Raw genomic sequence first — 20493 nt, forward strand, 5'->3', positions numbered from 1 at the left:
TTTTTACAAACATATAAATTTCCAGCGACACCCAAAGAATACGCCACACTATTTGATGTAATACCTTCAGGCGTTATAATGCTATTCAAAGGTGTTCAATCAAATGCATCTCTTTCGGATTCTGTTTATCTTCCTGTTCCATTGGATACACACGTAGGGAAAATTTGACTGACAGATTATAGGAATAGCAATAAGAATATTCGCGCATTATTTCAAAAAGAAACTGTGTCTGTACCTCATGTGGTATCTTACTGGAATTCTTTTATTAACGACATCAATTGAAAAGAAGTGTGGACAATCCCAAACAAATTTTTTGGAATAAGGTTAAAGAAGTTTCATATAAAATCCTTCACAAATATTATCCTGCAAGCCATGACATGACAAAATTCAAAAAGGACATTACTGTGGATTGTTGTTTCTGTAGGAGCCATCCTGAGACTGTGCAGCACCTCTTCTGGACCTGCTCACACTCTACGAGGTTCTGGAAGGACTTTTGTAGATTTGTCACTGGGAAACTCTACAAGGATTTCACGTTGAAGTGGGAAAATATTGTATTTCTTTATTTTAGGCAACAAAGAAAAAAGAGATGTATATTTTATTTTGAATTTGTTGCTCATTCTAGCAAAATTTTATTTTCATAAATGCAAGTTTAGTAATTGTAAACTAAGATTTTAAACCAAATTTTAGTTGTTTTTATACTGATATTCTCCATTACTTTAAGATGATTAGTGACTCTAGAAACAAAAAGGCTTTAAAAACTGTTTTTGTATGTACTAGGTATAGACGTTTTGAATGTGTGTGACCTGAATTTTGTAGTCCCTGGACGTGTGAATTTTGAAGTCGATATTGTTTGGATACCCCCTGGCATATTCTAACGCTCGTACTTTAGTCTTTATTTTTATATAATTTTTTATTTTAATTAATTTTATTGTTTTATTTTATTTTCTCTCTTACTGTTCAGGTACTTAGGCTTAATTATTGCTATTGATTATACGGTGTTTTGAATATGTACCTTTGTCTGTATTATTGATGTTATTATTCGTTCTGAATAAAGAGTTGAAAAAATGAGCGGACGCTATCGCAGGTTTTCAAAATAAAGGTCCTGCTTGGTTTGCGCTTTCATTGGGGGACAAATGTAGTGTTTCATGTATTGAGATCCACGTGTCAGCGGCGTCACTTCTGAAATCGATGCCTTCTTATAAAACGACCAAGAGTGTGATAACGAATATATTCTAAAATGCCTTCAAGATCGCTACAAAATTTATTTTGATAGTATTACCCGGAGGTTGTTTGATGAGGAGGACAGTCAGTATGTCACTTATGTAGCTTAGCTGTAGCTCATACAAAGCGTCAAACACACAAAGGTAAACTCCTTGTGAACAGCTCAGTGAATACTTCCCCGTGTGTTTTCTGTAAGTCAATTACATTACCGTCTCCACGCTGTTGTTTTTAGCAACCTTCCTATTTACTCAGTTATTTACGTTTTTGTCACAGCTACATTTTGTAAACATGTTTTTCTCTTCAAGCTAACGTGTCTGTACTGTAACACTTTAAACACCGTATTACATGTAAAGCTTAAGACCTATTTGTAGCCTCCGTTGTCCAGGTGGAATAATGGCTGATGACCCTCAGAGAAATTTCCGCTCCGCGTATTACGAGAAAGTGGGTTTCAGAGGAGTGGAGGAGAAGAAATCTCTGGAAATACTGCTGAAGGATAATCCCCTGGGTAGGTAACTGTTCATATTCACCAACATTCAGAAGAAACCTTTGTGTAAAACTAGGTAGCATTAATGCTGAGTTCTCTGCAGAGCAATCGCAACATCCATCCATCCAGTATCTATACACTGCTTAATCTTCATTAGGGTCACGGAGGGCTGGAGTCTTTCTCAGCTGACTTGGGGTGACGGCAGGTGACACCCTGGACAGGTCACCAGTCTGTCACTGGGCTACACACAGAGACAATCACACTCACATTCACAGCTTCGGACAATTTAGAATTACCAATTAACCTCTGCATGTTTTTAAACTGTGGGAGGAAGAATACCTGGGGAAAACCCACGCATGCACAGGGAGAACATGCAAACAGAAATATCCCAGGTCCCGGTCAGGACTCAAACCAGGGATGTTTTAGCTGCAAGTCCACTGTGCAGTCCTTATTTATTAACAGAGTGATATCCTAGCAAGACAGTCTTGTGTATTACATATATTGCAAAGAGAGTATTTGTTTTTTGTTAAATTATTTTTAGCATCTATTGAACAGTCTGAGTTCTGAAACTTGAACTTAATCCTTATACTATGTTTACCACCACTACAAACAATGCTTTTTAATGAGCTACGTCGAAGTAGAAACCTGAGGCACGGCTACATTTGTAATAGGTCAACAATGACTGCAAGCTGATGTACTTGAATAAGCCTCTGATGAATTGATCAAATATGCCAGAGTATCACCTGAATGCTGCTTCAGTGGAAGGGTACAACTTAAGGAAAACCTGATGTTTTGTACGCAAGAGTTAAAATGGTCACTGCCACTAATCTGCTTCATTCTCTGCTAAATATGTATTACTCCTCAGTCTTTACAGTGGAAAAAGCTGGTCGTTTTTCATCTGATGAAATACCAGATGAGTTTTACTCTCTTACAGATCTCGAGAAGCTGAGCACATTCAGTCAGAGGTTTCCCCTCCCCTCCATGTATAGAATCCATGTGTGGAAGGTACTATTGGGTAAGAAACCGACACAACCGGTCACACACACACCACTGGAGGTACCTCAAATCCAACCCACAGTGAACAGATTTCAGAAATTGATGATGCCTTAAGACAGTATAAGCATTCCTTTCAGTGTTATCTGTTGAACTAATTAACCATGTTGGCTGATTAATTTTGTAAAAGTTGTTCAGTAATAAAGCCGCAACTGAGCTGTTAACTCTGCACACAACTTGTAGTACCATACCTATGTTTTCTAATTAAAACACTCAGTTAACATATTTTCTTTGCCTGTGCAACCAAGATGTTTTTGGCTAACTGCTCCCCATTGCCACTCACAAACGCCGCCATGTTTTACTGTGCCATTAGGACTAGATGAAATGGTAAGAATTAACAGTATACCTTAGGACTGATCTTCTGATATGTTGCAGTGATTGCTAGTTTAAAATGGGACAACTGTAGACACAGTGTAGAGATATGTGGGCTTTGAGATCGACCATGTGCATTTTATGCTATGATTGATAATGATAAAATATTCACTCTGAACATTTTATGACTTGTCCATCATTTGAAATTGGTCCTAGTGGATTTCTTTTCATCATGGTTTATGATGGAATGGAATCAGTTTTAATAAAAATATGAGTAAAAATCAGCTAAGGAGTAATAATGTGTAACAAATCATCTAGACATTCAAATTCTTTTATTGATTAATCAAAGGACATTTTATTACACTTTGATGATTGCCTTAACAATAGAAACATATGAAATTATCGTTAACTAGGCACGTTTTTGACAAGTTTCCAAAATTACGCTTATGTATGTTACTTTTGTATGTTACTTTTGACGGGAAAAAAAGTTCACTTTTTTCCGTCAAAAAGTAACATACATAAGCGTAATTTTGGAAACTTGATAGGCCATTTGTCAAAAACGTGCCTAGTTAACTACCATTTCATATGTTTCTATTGTTAAGGCAATCATCAAAGTGTAATAAAATGTCCTTTGATTAATCAATAAAAGAATTTGAATGTCTAGATGATTTGTTACACATTATTACTCCTTAGCTGAATTTTACTCATCCATTGAAAACCTTAAAGTGTGCACACTTCCTCATTCCTATTCTACTGTCCCTCCAGGCATCCTGCCTCCCCACAGTGACTCTCATGCTCTGGTTGGAGGCTACAGGAAGGAGCAGTACCAGGATATCTTGGAGGCCCTGGAGGTGATGAGATACATCAACTCCTCCACACCATCCACCCACGTCTACCTGCGCATGTTCCAGCTGGAGAGCCAGGTCCTCCCACGGTGCTCCGAGACCTCGCCCCCAGTAAGATGAAGCACATAAAGTGATATTGTCTGAAACTGAATGGATAAAGCATCAGACAGGAACCTTAGATGATGTATAGAGATGATGTGTAAGGCAGTGAAGAAGCAGCTGACACCTTGATCGCAGTTCAAGGTCAAACAGAACCGGCTTTGAAGTATTTGATATGACAGTTGTCATTTAACCCTAATCGGTACACATGGTAAAACCTACTTCATCTGTACACTTGGGGTCCAGCTGGACCCCAGTAGTATTTCATCTGTTTCACATTTCTGTACTTGTCCATATCCTCTCAATGTATATTTTTCCTAAAACGTGTGTCGTCTACATGGCTTACCGGGCCGGATTTCCGGCGTGCAGTGCTGGCGTTTGGCTTGAAAAAAAAAAAGATAAGACTACATTGCCAATCGAGTTCATCTATCAATGGAATGAGGGGAACACAGCTTTTGCTCTCAACCAAACTATTATCACTAGCCAATGGGAAGTAGAGTGGGGGCGGATCTTAGAAAGACGTTGAGATCCAGCTGCAGTTGAGTCCATACCGGCACTCAGAGAGCGCAGTATTCTGCCAAGGCTTCTCAGTCGTATCATTTCCGACTGGTAAGTCCACAGTGGTGGATTTGTAGTAGGATCACAGTCATGTGATCGTCAGCAGACAGCTAACATAGCGTTCACTTGTTGTCATGGTTGTGGTGATGCCGTGTTGCTGTCTCTCAATGATACAGCAATCTTTAACAAATCCGTGGATCCAGACTATAAGCCACATCACCTCCCAAATCTAATGAGGTGGTCCCTGTGTCATTTCTGACCTTTCCTGAAAATTTCATCCAAATCCATTATTCTGCTCTTTTGAGTAACGTGCACAGACAATAGATGGAAGGACAAACGTACACCCATTGTCACATAACTCTGCCACGTTCCTTCCTCACGTGCTTCACATGATTGGTAGAGTTGAGCAGAGACGCCAAAACCTTTGGTTGCTGGTGCAAAAAAAAATTTGATAGAGCCAGGTGCTTGCTTCTGTACCATGTCACAAGTCAAACCCGGCCATAGAGCTGCTGTCCACTCTGAAACTTGTTGTCCAGGAGCAACAACTACCACTGAGGTACCGGCATCAGGCTGGGTTTGTAATTTAAAAATACGCGTGTGCACATTCATTGCAAAGCATGGCTCGTCATTCAACAGGTCTCAGCCACTCGTTAGTCTGTGTAAGAAGTGGGCTGAAGATGAAAATGCTTTGTCAAAATTGTCCATGTCAAATCAGCATGCTGGTTCCATAAATACACATGGCATAGCACCAGCATTTAAGAAAAGTCTTTCTGAAAAGCTCAGAAGATGTGTATTTTCATTGCATATGATGAAGCCACTAGCCAGAACATGGACAAAATTCTGAATGTGCTTCAGTTTTTTGGTGATGATGCGGCCAGAGTAACTCAACATCTGGCAAACAGAAAAGTGAACAATGCCTCAACACTGATGGAAGAAGTAAAAGATTTCAGAAAGAAAGAAGAAACAGATAGGAAAAAAAGATTCGGCTTACCAGTTCTTGTAGCACCGTAAATGTTTTTTTTAATTGAACTGACCTGTAGTTGTCTGTAGTAATCTGTATTTGTTTATTTTCTGTTTTCTTATTTATTTGTGATCATATAAGTTACCAGTTCTTAGAGCACTTTAATGTTTTTTGTTAATATTTCAACTGAAGTATAGTTTGCTGTTATAAACCTTATTTTCAGTTATTTAGATTTTTTTTTGCATTGTAACTGTTTACATAGTTGTATTTCAGAATATATAGTGCAAATGGTGCACATATTGTGAAGTGGTGAATCAATGTCGTTTTTACATGTCTTTTACTGATTGATTGCTAAACACTATATTTGCACCATGTTGTAGTCAGATGGAGTACCTGTCACAACCTACTGACCTTTTTTGGTATTACTTTAATCTGTAGTCTGAGTTTGCGAAGGCAGATGTCTTAATTTCTTACTAGTTAGCTAGCTAGATTGTACCCCTACCCAAAAGCAAAACGTTCAAGCTCAGGAATATTTTTCACTTTAAATCCTGCGTCTATAGATACAAATATGAAAGAAACAGTAAAATTGCTATTGATGATTACAAATGTGTATTGCTTACAGTACTAGTGTCAGAACTCCTGAATTGAAATGAAACACAATGTAACTGAAGCAGTCATCACAAGAGCACCATAACACAAACATACATAAATAAAACATGCACAGTCTGGCTGGGGTCCCCATGGACCCCAAATGATTTTTTTCTATATATGCACCAAACCTGGTTGGAATCAAATAAGCTTTGGTTTATGTGATGGCAACTGTGCGGGTGACAACTAACTAAAGGGACTGAAAAATCCAACTTGTAAATAAAAAAATATGACAACTTATATACCCCTGGGGTCCGAATGTACCCCAGGTGAACTGATGAGGGTTAAATGTTCAGGTGACGGTCCTAAATGCAGAACTGATTGGAGAAGAAATTGTGATTGTCACACTGATACAGCAAAATTAAAGTGATATTTTTATTGCATTAAAAGCACCCATCTGAACATTTTTTAAAAACTTGATGCATCGATCTTGTAGACAGTAAAGCAGCTAGAGGGGGTGTTGATCCGTGCCTCCTGGCTGCATTCATTCAGACCTGTAGCTGTATTACTTTACTAGTTTTCATAGGTTCACAGGCATGGTTGAGCATTTTTCATACTGTCTTCAGATTACATAATGGTACCGATCAGAATCTGATGCATTTTAAGTAGCTAACAGTAGTGAGAGAATAGTGTATTCCCATTTGATATTGAGCTGCCTGCACATTTTGTGTTATCTAAGAACATCTGACGATAAATCATTGTTGAACTGATGACTTGTTAAAGTGTTTGTAATTAGTGGAAACCTCATGGATACTGAAATTGAAAGAACATCACTTACAAACTGTCACATCTCCGTGAGCCAGGGGATGAGGAGAGTAACAAATGATGTAAAAAAAAATAAAAATTAAAGAGACAAGAAACTGATTATAGAGCAAAAATCAATTTATTTGCAAACTCAAATAAAAGTAAATTCAAATTAAAGCAAGTCTTGACAAACATGAACCTGAACTGAAGTAATAAAAGAACACATGTTTAGGCTGAAAACAAAGACATCAACACCACATAGCTTACTAGCTGTCGATCTGGCCCACTGGCAACGATGATCAGGGTGACCTGGCTTTGAAACTCCATGTTAATTTGTAGACTGACCACATGTGCACCTGGCCACTCCTGCTGGGCTCACCCTGAAGAGAAAAAGGAAACAAACCACACAAATACACAGCACCAAGGACTGTATCAGCCCTTGTGACATCAGTAACTGACTACTTAGATACATTTGTGTCCGTAGTTAATCAAGAAAGTCACAGAGACTTTTGTTTGGCAGAGGGAGTCTTAATCACTCATAGTTGGTTATCCTTAAATTGTGCACATCTCTTTTGAAATAATGGATGTATTTTACGATGTACAGTGTTTTGCTTATATAAATAATGCAAGAATAGTAAGTATGGTTGTCTGTCTTCAAAATCAAATGGTTTCTGCCCCCTAAAAGTACTTACTTGTTTATATTAACAAATAAACTTGCTAAACCTTTGACAGCTGGTGCACTTAAAATCAAATTCCGATGTATTTTGACTACTAAATGAAACCTAGTATAACTCTACACTAGATATATTGTGAGCTAACACTTATCAAAACTCTGTTCCACTCGTGTTGTGCTAGATACCATCTCACTATTGCTTACAGACATCTACAGTGATTCCTCTATAGTTTCTTTACCTTTGGCTGTGCATTATATGGTGTTAAATTGTGGATGCGTTTTTTTCTAGGATGAGGAGAATGAAGACTTTCTCTCCATCAGCCGAGCCATGGAAGAGATTGTAGATGATCCTGTTGACTGCTATTGGCTTATCAAGTGTTTTGTCAGTCAGTTCCACACAAAGTTTGGAGATTCAATACCACACCTTGTAAGTACTACATTTAATTTAAGGAAAATAAATCTGGGGCCTGTTAACAAATAGTTTCAAATGGTAGTTTCGCTAAAGCATATGGACATGGCTCACTGTAGCTGATTGTAGAAAATGTTTTATATTTTATTGCTGCTTCCCCCAGAGATGCTATGTCAAGTCAGATTGAGTTTTAAAATTGACGACGTAGTCGTTTACAGAATGAAGTGGTTGGCATATGTAAAGCAAAATTGAAGGATTCAAAATATCTAGCCAAATTTTCAGGATTTAGTTTAGTTTCCTTTAACCTTCTCAACTCCAAGTGGCTTCTGGGCATTTTTTGGTCCTATCCCATTTTTCTCACTGTGGCCTTGTTTTTCACTGCTGTATAAAGTCCTCCACCTTTATGGAAACTCTGCAACCATGGCTGGAAGTACAGAGAACTCAGAAATGTCTTCTGTGCAGTACAACACTGTTTTAATGGCAAAGCTAATAAAGAAAAGACAGAACAAAAGTGGAATTGAAAAAAACACAGGAAACAACATGTACATTTTTTTTTACATCGCCCATGTTTTATAAATACTAAAAAAAAAAATACTATAGATAATTTACTACTTACATTTTTAATTTGTGCCCATATTTATCTGTTCTGTGTAAACACAGCCTGCAGTTCAGTTAAGAAGTCCCTTAATTTTGGTTGCATTACTGAATCAGATGCAAACGTTTTTACTTTTGGCAACTTTTAAAATGATAAAAATCACAATTTTAGGGTTACATTAGGTTATTTTTCCTGATGTTGTACATCAGTTTAGAAATCAAAGGACCACAAATTTGAAACTTATGCGTTTGTGGTTTAGGCTTGATTGCAAATGTTAACAGGTGTTTCTACACCCATTTGTGATGAACTGTCAAAGAAGAGATGATGCATGCGAGCCCAGTTGCACAATGATTGATATTTAATAAACAGAACCAGGTGTATGTGCAAATTAATAAATCTGATCAAGATACATGTGCAGATTTCTGCTTTTGTGCATGTAGAGTTTTAATTATGAAGTTACAAATAGTTTGAACATGCATCATGCAGTCAGTGATGAGAGATTGTAAACCACATCAACCATCCAGGTGTTATACCCACTTAGTCCTGTGGGGGATTCCAGAGGGCTGGGGCCTACCCCTGGCCCCACCCTCAGCTGGGTGAGAGGTGGGGCACGGTTGCCTGTCACAGAGCTAACAGAGTGACAGACAACAGTTCACACTCACACCAGGGCCAATTTAAAATCACTAATTCACCTATCCAGTATGTAGTTGAATTGTATAAGGAAGCTGAAGCAGCTGGAGAAAGCTCGCACAGGACTTTCTTGCTTTGAGGCAAACTACTCTACCGTCGATACATATTAGGAATTATAGTGTAAATATGGTTTGTAAAATGCCAGCATTAGTCTGATGAAGTTCTTATGACCCAAGAATTGAAATCACATTGGTTTTGTATGTGCATCACTATGAATTACACTTTGTTGTTTACTCCTGTTTGGACTGTTCTGTTCTCATGTAGCCAAAGAGCCTGGAGCATTACCTGAGTCAGGAGGAACCCCGACTTCTGAACCATCTGAAGAACACAGGAGCCCTGGTTCAGCTGCCCCATAACCTTTGGTTCAGACGCTGCTTCGCTGGCTGCCTGCCTGAATCTAGCTTGCAGAGGTTTGTTTACTGATGACTCCAGATGGCCATCATTTCGCCACACTTTGACTGAGCCAACATGGCAAGGATTCAGGCATTTTCTGAACAGTATTTTTTGGAGCTAAACTGTTTTTGCTGTTAAGGTTATTTACAAAGCTCTTTTTGGTAAGCTGCTAAGAAACAAGAAACATGCCTAACATTTTAATGCATGCCTCCTACATTTTGCTTTGTTCGCAATTAAAGCCGTTAATTTCACAAACTGAACTCTGGTTGATTAGTTGGAAACAAAGTAGTTAATTTCTCAAGGGATCTGTTGCAGCATTTGTCTTATTCAAATAGCAATTACTCAACTCTGTGTAAAATGCACTTTTACCAGGTTAGTGAAGTATGAAAAAAATCTCTGCTTGTGTAACACAGTCAAAGCAAGTACAAATAGGTGCTCAGCTGGTTGTTGCTTCTGCATATTAGAAGTCCTTAGGATGTTTGCATATTTCTTAGCATCTTTATATTGTGCCTCAATGACTTGAAAAACTGCTGGGCATCTTTTTGGATGATTCAAAGTTCACTTTACTGTATATGGCACACCTCAACAGTGTAGCAACAGTTGACCTTGTGCACTTGTCTTACTGTGTACAGTGATGGTGTTTGTGTTGATTCCCACAAAAAAATCACTTTGTAAACATGCATGATAGCTTCTCACGTTAGCCTTTCTCAAACACGAGTTATGTAATTTTTGAAATTGCTGACCTTATCTGTTAAACTGACTTCATTCTGTCATGTAGAAATAGGCCACTTTTATGTTAGAAGTCCCTCACAGTTTCATTCAAACATACCCCCAACAGTAATGAAGAGAACCACAGTACCTGCACAATATTTTTCATGCATATAAGATAAGACAATAAATGAAATTATCTGTAATCCATTCAGAAACAAACGACTAAAAAAACAGCTAATCAAACTATCCAAACAACTAATAGTCAAGTATGTTTTCCTAAAAATTGAAAATTCTATCCATGTGTAATAATTTACTTAAATATAGCAACTTGAAATATGCTTTCATTGTTACTTGTCTATTAGTTGTCATTTTTGATACAGTGCCTTGTGAAAGTATTCGGCCCCTTGAACTTTTCAACCTTTCGCCACATTTCAGGCTTCAAACGTAAAGATATAAAATTTTAATTTTTTGTCAAGAATCAACAACAATTGGGACACAATCATGAAGTGGAATAAAATTTATTGGATATTTTATACTTTTTTAACAAATAAAAAAACTGCAAAGTGGGGTGTGCAATACTATTTGGCCCCTTTACTTTCAGTGCAGCAAACTCACTCCAGAAGTTCAGTGAGGATGTCTGAATGATCCAATGTTGTCCTAAATGACTGATGATGATAAATAGAATCCACCTGTGTGTAATCAAGTCTCCGTATAAATGCACCTGCTCTGTCATAGTCTCAGGGTTCTGTTTAAAGTGCAGAGAGCATCATGAAGACCAAGGAACACACCAGGCAGGTCCCAGATACTGTTGTGGAGAAGTTTAAAGCCGGATTTGGATACAAAAAGATTTCCCAAGCTTTAAACATCTCAAGGAGCACTGTGCAAGCAATCATATTGAAATGGAAGGAGTATCAGACCACTTCAAATCTACCTAGACCCGGCCGTCCCTCTAAACTTTCACCTCCAACAAGGAGAAGACTGATCAGAGATGCAGCCAAGAGGCCCATGATCACTCTGGATGAACTGCAGAGATCTACAGCTGAGGTGGGAGAGTCTGTCCATAGGACAACAATCAGTCGTCCACTGCACAAATCTGGCCTTTATGGAAGAGTGGCAAGAAGAAAGCCATTTCTCAAAGATATCCATAAAAAGTCTTGTTTGAAGTTTGTCACAAGCCACCTGGGAGACACACCAAACATGTGGAAGAAGGTGCTCTGGTCAGATGAAACCAAAATGAAACTTTTTGGCCACAATGCAAAACGATATGTTTGGCGTAAAAGCAACACAGCTCATCACCCTGAACACACCATCCCCACTGTCAAACATGGTGGTGGCAGCCTCATGGTTTGGGCCTGCTTTTCTTCAGCAGGGACAGGGAAGATGGTTAAAATTGATGGGAAGATGAATGGAGCCAAATTCAGGAGCATTCTGGAAGAAAACCTGTTGGAGTCTGCAAAAGATCTGAGACTGGGACGGAGATTTATCTTCCAACAGGACAATGATCCAAAACATACAGCCAAATCTACAATGGAATGGTTCATAAATAAACGTATCCAGGTGTTAGAATGGCCAAGTCAAAGTCCAGACCTGAATCCAATCGAGAATCTGTGGGCAGAGCTGAAGACTGCTGTTCACAAACGCTCTCCATCCAACCTCACTGAGCTCGAGCTGTTTTGCAAGGAAGAATGGGCAAGAATTTCAGTCTCTCGATGTGCAAAACTGATAGAGACATACCCCAAGCGACTTGCAGCTGTAATTGCAGCAAAAGGTGGCGCTACAAAGTATTAATGCAAGGGGGCCGAATAATATTGCACGCCCCACTTTTCAGGTTTTTATTTGTTAAAAAAGTTTAAAATATCCAATAAATTTCGTTCCACTTCACGATTGTGTCCCACTTGTTGTTGATTCTTGACAAAAAATTAAAATTTTATATCTTTATGATTGAAGCCTGAAATGTGGCGAAAGGTTGAAAAGTTCAAGGGGGCTGAATACTTTCACAAGGCACTGTAGTTCCCTATACGTAGTTAGATACTTTAAAGCACAGTGATCTCATTCACTTCCTCTGATAATAGAAGAACATTCACAATTTTTCTTTGTTAACATGACAAATATTTTGACTGAAGTAAAGAGGTCGCACTTTCACCAGTAAAATAGAAATAACCTGACAGCTGTGATGGAGCTCAGGACTCACCATGAGGACGGCCTGTATGTAACAAACAATTTAACTACAGCTGATAAACACTTGATGCTATTCTGTCTGGTGTGAAGAGAAGTACACAGTGTGAACTGCTGATACATCCTGATTAAACCTGTCACCATGTCTGGGATCATTTAGAATTCTAAATAAGAAAAGGAAATTATTACTCTTGTGGCATGTGTGTAAATGTGCACAGCTGTCTTGCTTTGGAGACACTCATAAAGATCGATTGCTGTTGTGACTTTTGCAGACTTGAAGCCAAATGGAAAGAATCACATTTCTGAAAGAGACTTTTGTGAGACTATAAGATATGTTAAAATGTACTGTAACTGAATATGTAGTTCACCTAAGCGCTCAAGCTCCATGCCTTCTGAAAGCTAAGATGTTTCCTTCATGCTTATTGTATACTCAAGACAGCTGACTTTGAATCCCTTAGACTGGTCTGATTGTTGAATTGTCTTTAGGGTGTGGGACAAAGTGATCAGTGGCTCCTGTAAGATCCTGGTGTTTGTGGCCCTGGAGATCTTACTCAGCTACAAGATCATGTTGATGGGCATCAACCGGTCAGAGGGTGTGGTCAGGTTCCTGTGTAATGTAAGTAAATGATGGCACTGTGTTGTAGGAGGGGTGTGATGTGCATAAAATCCATGGGTGGGTGTGAACCTTGATTTTTGAAGTCACATTTTGATACTTTGTCGACACAGCAGAAAAAAACAAAACTAATACATCAGTTAATGCTTTTTAAGTTAGATTCTAGTAATGTTTCATTGGCCATATTTTATCACCACCAAAATGCTGGCAAAAAATAAGTATCAGTGATGTTCCATTGTAAGACTGACCTGTTCCATGTATAAGAAAAAATCCATTAAGTCTTTTAACTCTAAATATTTACTCAATGTAGCCTTTTTTTCCCAGTTGCTTCCAGCTATAGCCAGTAGTGGGAAAATTTTGGCTCAACATGCTGTAGATGATTAATATTTGCCTTTTTAATTTGTTTCCATATGAAAAATACCAGAATTATTTGTCACTTGACTGACTGTTAGTCACAGCTAAATTATTAATGGCTTAGTGGATGCAGATTTTTTTTTGTCCTTTACAAGTTGATAAATGGCACATGTAAAATATGATGGAACTTTTGGCACAGATTAGTAGTCTGAAAGTAAAAAAATCCAACAATTTGTTCTATATTTACAGTTTCTGGCTCAGATAAATGATATGACTTTGGCAATTCTTTTTTAAAGTTATCATGTCTTTCAGCAGGTTTTGGGGTTCAAAGGGTTAAAGACAAAAAGCACATTTGTCATTAAATTAATTATTAAGACCAGCAGGGCAATTTAAGCTTCAGAAATACACAAAATAATGCAGATTTTTGTTATCTTTTATAATTTAGAATTATCATTTGATTGACCCGATGGGTGTCTGTTTAACTGACCCATACAGTGTGAAGAGAGAAGTCGCAGGTTCTAGCTGTGCACAAAGGCCAATTACAATGTGTAATGTGAGTTAGGATATTGTGTAAGATTAATAAAAATGCACAGTGTATGCCCATGATAGAGCGGAGACAGCATGCGGCTCACTGCCAAAACCTTCTGGATGGAACTTCCAGAGTGTAAATATGTTGACGTGAATCGACTATTCTGACAGTAATTGTCTGCATCAAAGTGCACACAAACCCAAGGAAGTCTTATTCTGAACCTTCCAGACCCAAACAGTTTAGGATGCATACAAACTTCATTAGACCCATGTTTGCCCACCATAGAAATACATAGTTTCTTCCCTTGTAGGTGCTCTGTATAACCTTTGCGTACTGAACCTGTCTTTCCAGATACCGCAGGAAAACACAGATGCTATTGTGACTAAAGCCATTGACTTGTGGCACAAGTATTGTGGCACCCCGATGCATGCTGTATAGCCACTTCGAGCCAGACAAGGTCAAAATCTGGAGCCAAAGGTGAGCCGCTTTCTCAGAATCCACCAGGACTCCACTGAGACACTGCAGCGTTGACCATCTATTGGACTTTGTCTCCAAATGACTGAACTGGAAACTCACCATGGGTTACTTCTGATAAGCCAGAGGAGATGGGAGCCACTTTTCATATTGACAAGTCAACTTCCAGCTTTCTTCTGAGAACATTCAAACTGTACTGGGGAAGAGACCCAAGTAGACGTGAGCACTGGAAACGGCGACTACACAGTGGATGATAAGCTGTTCAGTGCAGCAGGACGTGTGAATTTTACATGAAACCTGTTTGTAAAAAGACAAGGAAGCACAAACTTATTTTTTAATAAGTTTCTTTCTTTAAGAAACTGCATACATCATAGAAGACTCACAATAAATTAATACCCACATGCAGTTTTTTCTTCTTTACAAAAACATTTGAAAAGCCTCTTACTTTCTATGTACATCCTCTTAGTATTCTGAGAATATATTTCTCTCAAAACATTTTTACATGTACAAGTTACATTACTGACTCTTGTACTCAACCATACATACACGCTTTCTCACACACAATCATAATACACACACAGAGCAACTAGTTCTCCTCAGTTATATGGTCAAAACTGCCAAGTCATAGACCCAGTATGAACCATTTCCATATTTTGTACCGTAAAAGACTCCACAATAAACAAAAACAAAAAAAAGTCTACTTTCTTATACTTCAGCAGAGAACTCAGTAGCATTTGACTGTGTCTACAGATAATATTCGGTATCAAATAAACAAGGTGTTTTGGCAACTTTTAATTTCCCTGTAAACAATACTGTAGGCACAGTGACATAGTGAGTTACTGAACTCTCAACAGCAGTCACTCTGGGATGCATTCAAGGTCACAACCTCCGCAGCAAGTCAAGTTGCTTTGGTTTCAACTGGGAATTTGAAATCTTAAATGTTTGAGCTCTTGAATTCAGCCCATAAACAGATGGACAAGTAAGGAGAGAATTTGAAATTATTGCTCAGTTGATTGATGTGACTGTTTAGAGATTGAAATTTGTACTGTTACTTTTTGTGGAGAGAGCCTTTTGGGAATTTGATTAGAACTACAGGACAATTTGGCTTTAGATTCAGCTGCCTTCAACAGTTTACATTGTTGTACACGTTTTCATTCCTCTGGCAAATAACAAAGAATGCTTAAGATGTCATCTGTGAGCCAACACAAGGACATCCTCAAGGAAAGATGATGTCCAGTTAAGAAAGTAGAGTGAGGACATGGTAAAAGGCAAGAAAATAAGAAAAATCAAAGCCCCATCTTCACTTCCTACTATTCCCATCCTTGAAATTGGCACAGATTCTGTGTTTGACCTCCAATAGCCTTGTTCAAAAACAGAAGTGCTATAAGATAAACATATCGCCACCTCTTCATCATAAAAAAATGACAATTGAAAGCTTTTGAATATCAAGAAGTCTGCAAAATCTCCACTGACAGGAGATGACAGTCGAGAGTTTAATCCATCTCAAAGTTCTTTTCTCCAATTTCCTGTAATGGCTCAAAATCATGTTGAGGCCGTCAGTATGAAGTTGACGCTGGACAGCGTTCGCAGTACGAGGGCAGCAGGTAGCAGTCTGAACACTTGAGGCTTCTGTGGGAGTATAAAAACATGGACGAGGTCTGACTGAGCCACTTCATGGTCGGTGAAACCTACAAAGAGAAACCGCAAAAAGACAGTGATTAAAGTCCATGCTAGCAGCATGGACTTTCGCAGAATAAAATATCTTAAAGTTCTTTTACTGACATTGATGAAACTAAGTTAAGAGGGGTTACATGTCACCTTGCCTCCTTTACAAAGTGTAGATCTGTGTTTATACAGTCCCTGACAAAAGTCTTGTCGTTTGGGTACAAGTTGACCTTAAGTGCCCCTCAATTATATTTCTAATAATTTTTTAATTTTTTTTTTTTTTTACAAGAAATGGCTAATTTAAATCCCAACAACTTTTGAAAAAATGTTTTGGTGCCAAGCAAAACTGCTGAAAAGCATTCTAACATTCACAGCTTGGTAAAGCCCACTGAGCCAGTTTTTGCAAAGACAAAAGTCTTGTCGCCTTGTCATATGATGTACCCAATCCTAGATTACAGCCTCACCTGTGATCAGTAATTGATCAGTCAATTAGTGTGTATAAAAAGAACCCCAGCATACCAGACCTTCACATCAACTGAAACTTGACCTCTGACAACATGCCTAAGATTCACCCTGAGACCAAAGCATTGATTATCAAGGGGCCGAAGACCAGATCCACTGCTGAGGTGGTTGACACTTTCAGTGTGTCTCAGCGTCAAGTACAAAGAATAAGAAAATGATCTGAAGAGACTTGTTTTGGTCATGTCCGTCTTTGCATAATTTTTGGTCTTCAATCTTCCAATCACTTTCGGCGATACCTGGCAAAGCACTGCAACCTGACCCTCTGACAGCCATTTTTGGTATAGTTGGGGATGAGCTTGGGGTGTCCTGCCTCCACAGAAATGCAATCGCTTATGCATCACTGCATGCCCGCCGTCTGATATTGCTGAACTGGAAGGGAAAGTCTCCTCCTATGTATATCCACTGGATTAGAGAGGTGATGTTAAGATTAGACTTAGAAAAAATTAAATATACAGTATGTGGACTTGAGGATAAATATGACAAAACCTGGTCGCGATTCATAACTCATATTAGGAGTCTGCCTTTCACCTGATCACTCATCGCCCTTCCATGACTGCTGGCTTAAACCTTTGAATGCCTAAACTATGTTGATCAGGATCTATTCTTTATTTTTTTCTTCTCCTCTATCAGAGGTCTAAATGTTGGTAGTACAAGCACAATATTTGAAGCAGAATGATTTGAGTCTTCAGTGTGTGTTCATATGTTTTTGTTTTTTTTGCTCCTTTTAATACACTTGTGTACATATATTTCCCTCTTAGAGCATTTATATGCTTGGAAACAAATACTCTAACAAGTATGTGAAGGATATGTATGCTTCTGTGTGTGAATGTGTATGTGTATATGTGTATGTATGTATGTATATGTACATGTATGTGCACAAATTAGTGTCTATTTGCTGCTTGTTTTAATATATGTTGGGTTGAGTGGTTTACTGTTTGTAATGGGGAATGCCACCTGGTGGGGAGGGGGTTTACAACTTCTTTAAGAAATGTGTTAATTGATACCAATGTTTTTGTTATGAAAAATGATAAATAAAGTTTGAAAAAAAAAAAGATCTGAGGAGACTGGAGATGTTTTTTACAAGCCCTGGTCCGGCAGACCGTCTGTTGGCTCGAAAATCCAAGGCCAGTCCTTTTTCCACTGCAGCGGATCTCCACCAGGCCTGGTCACCTCAAGTCCCTGTGTCAACCAGAACAGATTGTAGAATTCTGTCTCGAAATGGCCTCCATGGTCAAATCAGTGCCCAGAAACCAGCACTAAACAAAAGGCAATTAAAAAAAATCGTGTGGCACTTGCCAAGGCCCACAGCCTGCTAAAAGGATGGACGCTGGAAAAGCGGCAGAAGGTGGATTTCTCAGATGAATCTTCAGTTGAATTACATCACAGCCACCGCAAATATTGCAGGAGACCTACTGGAGCCCACATGGATCCGAGATTCACCCAGAAAACAGTTAAGTTTGGTGGCGGAAAAATCATGGTCTGGGATTACATTCAGTATGGGGGTGTGTGAGAGATTTGCAAGGTGGAAGGCAATATCAACAGCCTAAAATATCAAGAAGTATTAGCTACCTCTTACATTCCCAACCATAAAAGGGGTCAAATTTTGCAGCAAGATGGTGCTCCAATGCATACTTCCATCTCTACATCAAAGTTCCTCAAGGCGAGGAAGATCAAGGTGCTCCAGGACTGGCCAGCCCAGTCACCAGACATGAACATCATTGAGCATATCTGGGGTAGAACGAAACAGGAAGCATGGAAGATGAAACCAAAGAATCTTGATGAACTCTGGGAGGCATGTAAGACGGCTTGCTTTGCTATTCATGATGGCTTCATCAATAAATTGTATGAATCAGTCCGTATGGATGCAGTCCTTCAAGCTCATGGAAGTCATACAAAATATGAAATATGGATCTCACAGCATCAATACTTAATTCACTGATGTTATGTTTTGATGATGACAACTGATGTGTATATTTTTGTATTTAAAGTGAATTATTTGTTCAATTTTCACATTACTCTCTGTAGGTGACAAAACTTTTGTCTTGCCAAAATCTGACCTTTCTGTGTCCATTAAATGATGAATCTTTCTTCAGTGAAGCAAATTTATTTTAGTATATTAAACATTATTTGGGAGGGTTTTAGCTGTCATATGAGCCATTTCTAAAAACCAATGGATGAATTAAAAGTCACGTTATAAGCTGTTGTTTCTACAAAACTACAAATAAGTGACAAGACTTTTGTCAGGGACTGTACATATTAGTCTCTGCTGCTCTCTGCAGCTTGAGTTGTCTGCTCACCAACAACTCTTCTTAAACACTGTAGAACTGCTCTTTGCTACAAAATGGCAGGCTGTAATATTGAAGGAGTCCAGCCAAACATGTCTGAACCAGAACCCCATTCTGAAGAAGAGGAATAGCAAATTGTACGGGGTTACCTACAAGTCGATCTGTCAGTGTATGGCTGAATTACTCCAATACTACAACTTTCCATTACGTGGCTTCATGTAGTTTTAAAGTGAGTCCAAAGTCAGCTGGTGTGCTCCAGCTGAAGTGAGGGATGGATGGAGAGAGAGATGTGGACTTGAGCGATCTGCACATTCTAAAAGAGGCGATGGTGTCAAGTTTTTATTTTGGCCAACACTTTGAGACATAGGTGAGTTTCTGGGGATTTAATTAATGACTAAAGAGGAAAATTCATGAACCCTGAGGATGAATTTAATAACAAATATTACGTCTATTTACAACAGAATACCACTTAAATTCACAACCTAATTTCATTAAGCCTCATCTGTATGTTAGGGTTAATGTTAACATGCTGAATACTGTTTTCCAGTCTATTTAGCTGAGCTGAATCTGAAGCATTTTTGTTGACACCTCTGTAGCTTTTCATGTAGAGTGGGAGATATTGTAGCTGTCAGAAATTCCCTGACTAGAAATTATAACTCGGAGGTAATTTGAAATTTTCACACTTGGCTGCTCCTATTTATGGCTTTAACAATCCAACAGGAGCACAGCACGGATACAGTCGAGGCTGACACGATGCAGCTTGAACTGTTGAACCAGCGCTAAAAATGTAATCTGAGATTTGCAAAAACTCCCATGATACAAAAAAGACAATTCCAACATGACTGCTATTCTAGCAACATCCATTCATCCATCCATTCTCTATACACCACTTTATCCTCACTAGGGTAGCGGGGGGTGCTGGAGCCTATCCCAGCTGACTCGTTCAAAGACAGGAGACTCCCTGGACAGGTTGCCAGTCTGTCGCAGGGCTATTCTAGCAACATCACAAAGGCAAACTTTACATTTTTTGTACTGACATTAGAGCCTTAGTGGTGTTCCTTGTGTCACAAGGTTAGCTAGCAAGAGTTTAACTTTCACCTGGTCAGATGTCGGCTCGACTCATGCACCTCCATCTCTGTGCTTTTAAACTCATTCAGCTCCTTTCTAATGGCAGCCTGCAGAACACACAAAGAAACTCAGACTTAGAGTACATAGACACATAATACTTAAATCCAGAGTTAGATATGCTTTAGTTTTGTTGTGGGTTTATGTTAGGTGAACCTTGTCAGCTGCTGTGAGCCGAGTCCATGGCTTGTCTGCTCTCCTGTCGTAGTCCTGAGCCTCGGCAACCTCCACATAGTCACTGAAGCGGATGAGGATCTTGGCCTCCCTCAGCTCCTCTACAGTGGGCCTCTGGCTGAGCTGGAAGGCAAGAGAACACATGAAATCACTCAATGCTGGCAGTAAGTGTGGTGAAGAA

General features: G+C 38.8%; 2 protein-coding genes across 6 annotated transcripts in view; one reads left to right on the forward strand and one right to left on the reverse strand.

The window, feature by feature from the left end:
* Window positions 1-1235: 1235 nt before the first annotated feature.
* On the forward strand, window positions 1236-17782 carry tbc1d7 (TBC1 domain family, member 7). Of its 4 annotated transcripts, none has more exons than XM_022205158.2 (8): window positions 1236-1364; window positions 1593-1726; window positions 2640-2720; window positions 3836-4026; window positions 7888-8025; window positions 9557-9702; window positions 13058-13187; window positions 14419-17782. In XM_022205158.2, the coding sequence occupies exons 2-8, from the start codon at window positions 1615-1617 to the stop codon at window positions 14503-14505; spliced, it is 885 nt and encodes a 294-aa protein (XP_022060850.1). In that variant the 5' UTR covers window positions 1236-1364; window positions 1593-1614; the 3' UTR covers window positions 14506-17782. The 4 variants fall into 4 exon arrangements, with proteins under 4 accessions (XP_022060850.1, XP_022060848.1, XP_022060849.1 ...); XM_022205156.2 differs by having other exon boundaries at window positions 1270-1412; XM_022205157.2 differs by having other exon boundaries at window positions 1270-1412; window positions 1607-1726.
* Window positions 14862-20493, reverse strand: part of phactr1 (phosphatase and actin regulator 1) — a 50225-nt gene continuing 44593 nt past the window's right edge. For both annotated transcript variants that reach the window (XM_022205154.2, XM_022205153.2), the window contains exons 11-13: window positions 20295-20435; window positions 20112-20188; window positions 14862-16229 (exon numbers count right to left, since the gene is read on the reverse strand). In XM_022205154.2, coding sequence (XP_022060846.2) covers window positions 16214-16229; window positions 20112-20188; window positions 20295-20435 — 234 coding nt within the window. In that variant the 3' untranslated portion in view covers window positions 14862-16213. The remainder of the gene's footprint in view (window positions 16230-20111; window positions 20189-20294; window positions 20436-20493) is intronic.

The sequence above is a fragment of the Acanthochromis polyacanthus genome, chromosome 4 (assembly GCF_021347895.1).
Source record: "Acanthochromis polyacanthus isolate Apoly-LR-REF ecotype Palm Island chromosome 4, KAUST_Apoly_ChrSc, whole genome shotgun sequence".
NCBI lineage: Eukaryota > Metazoa > Chordata > Actinopteri > Pomacentridae > Acanthochromis > Acanthochromis polyacanthus.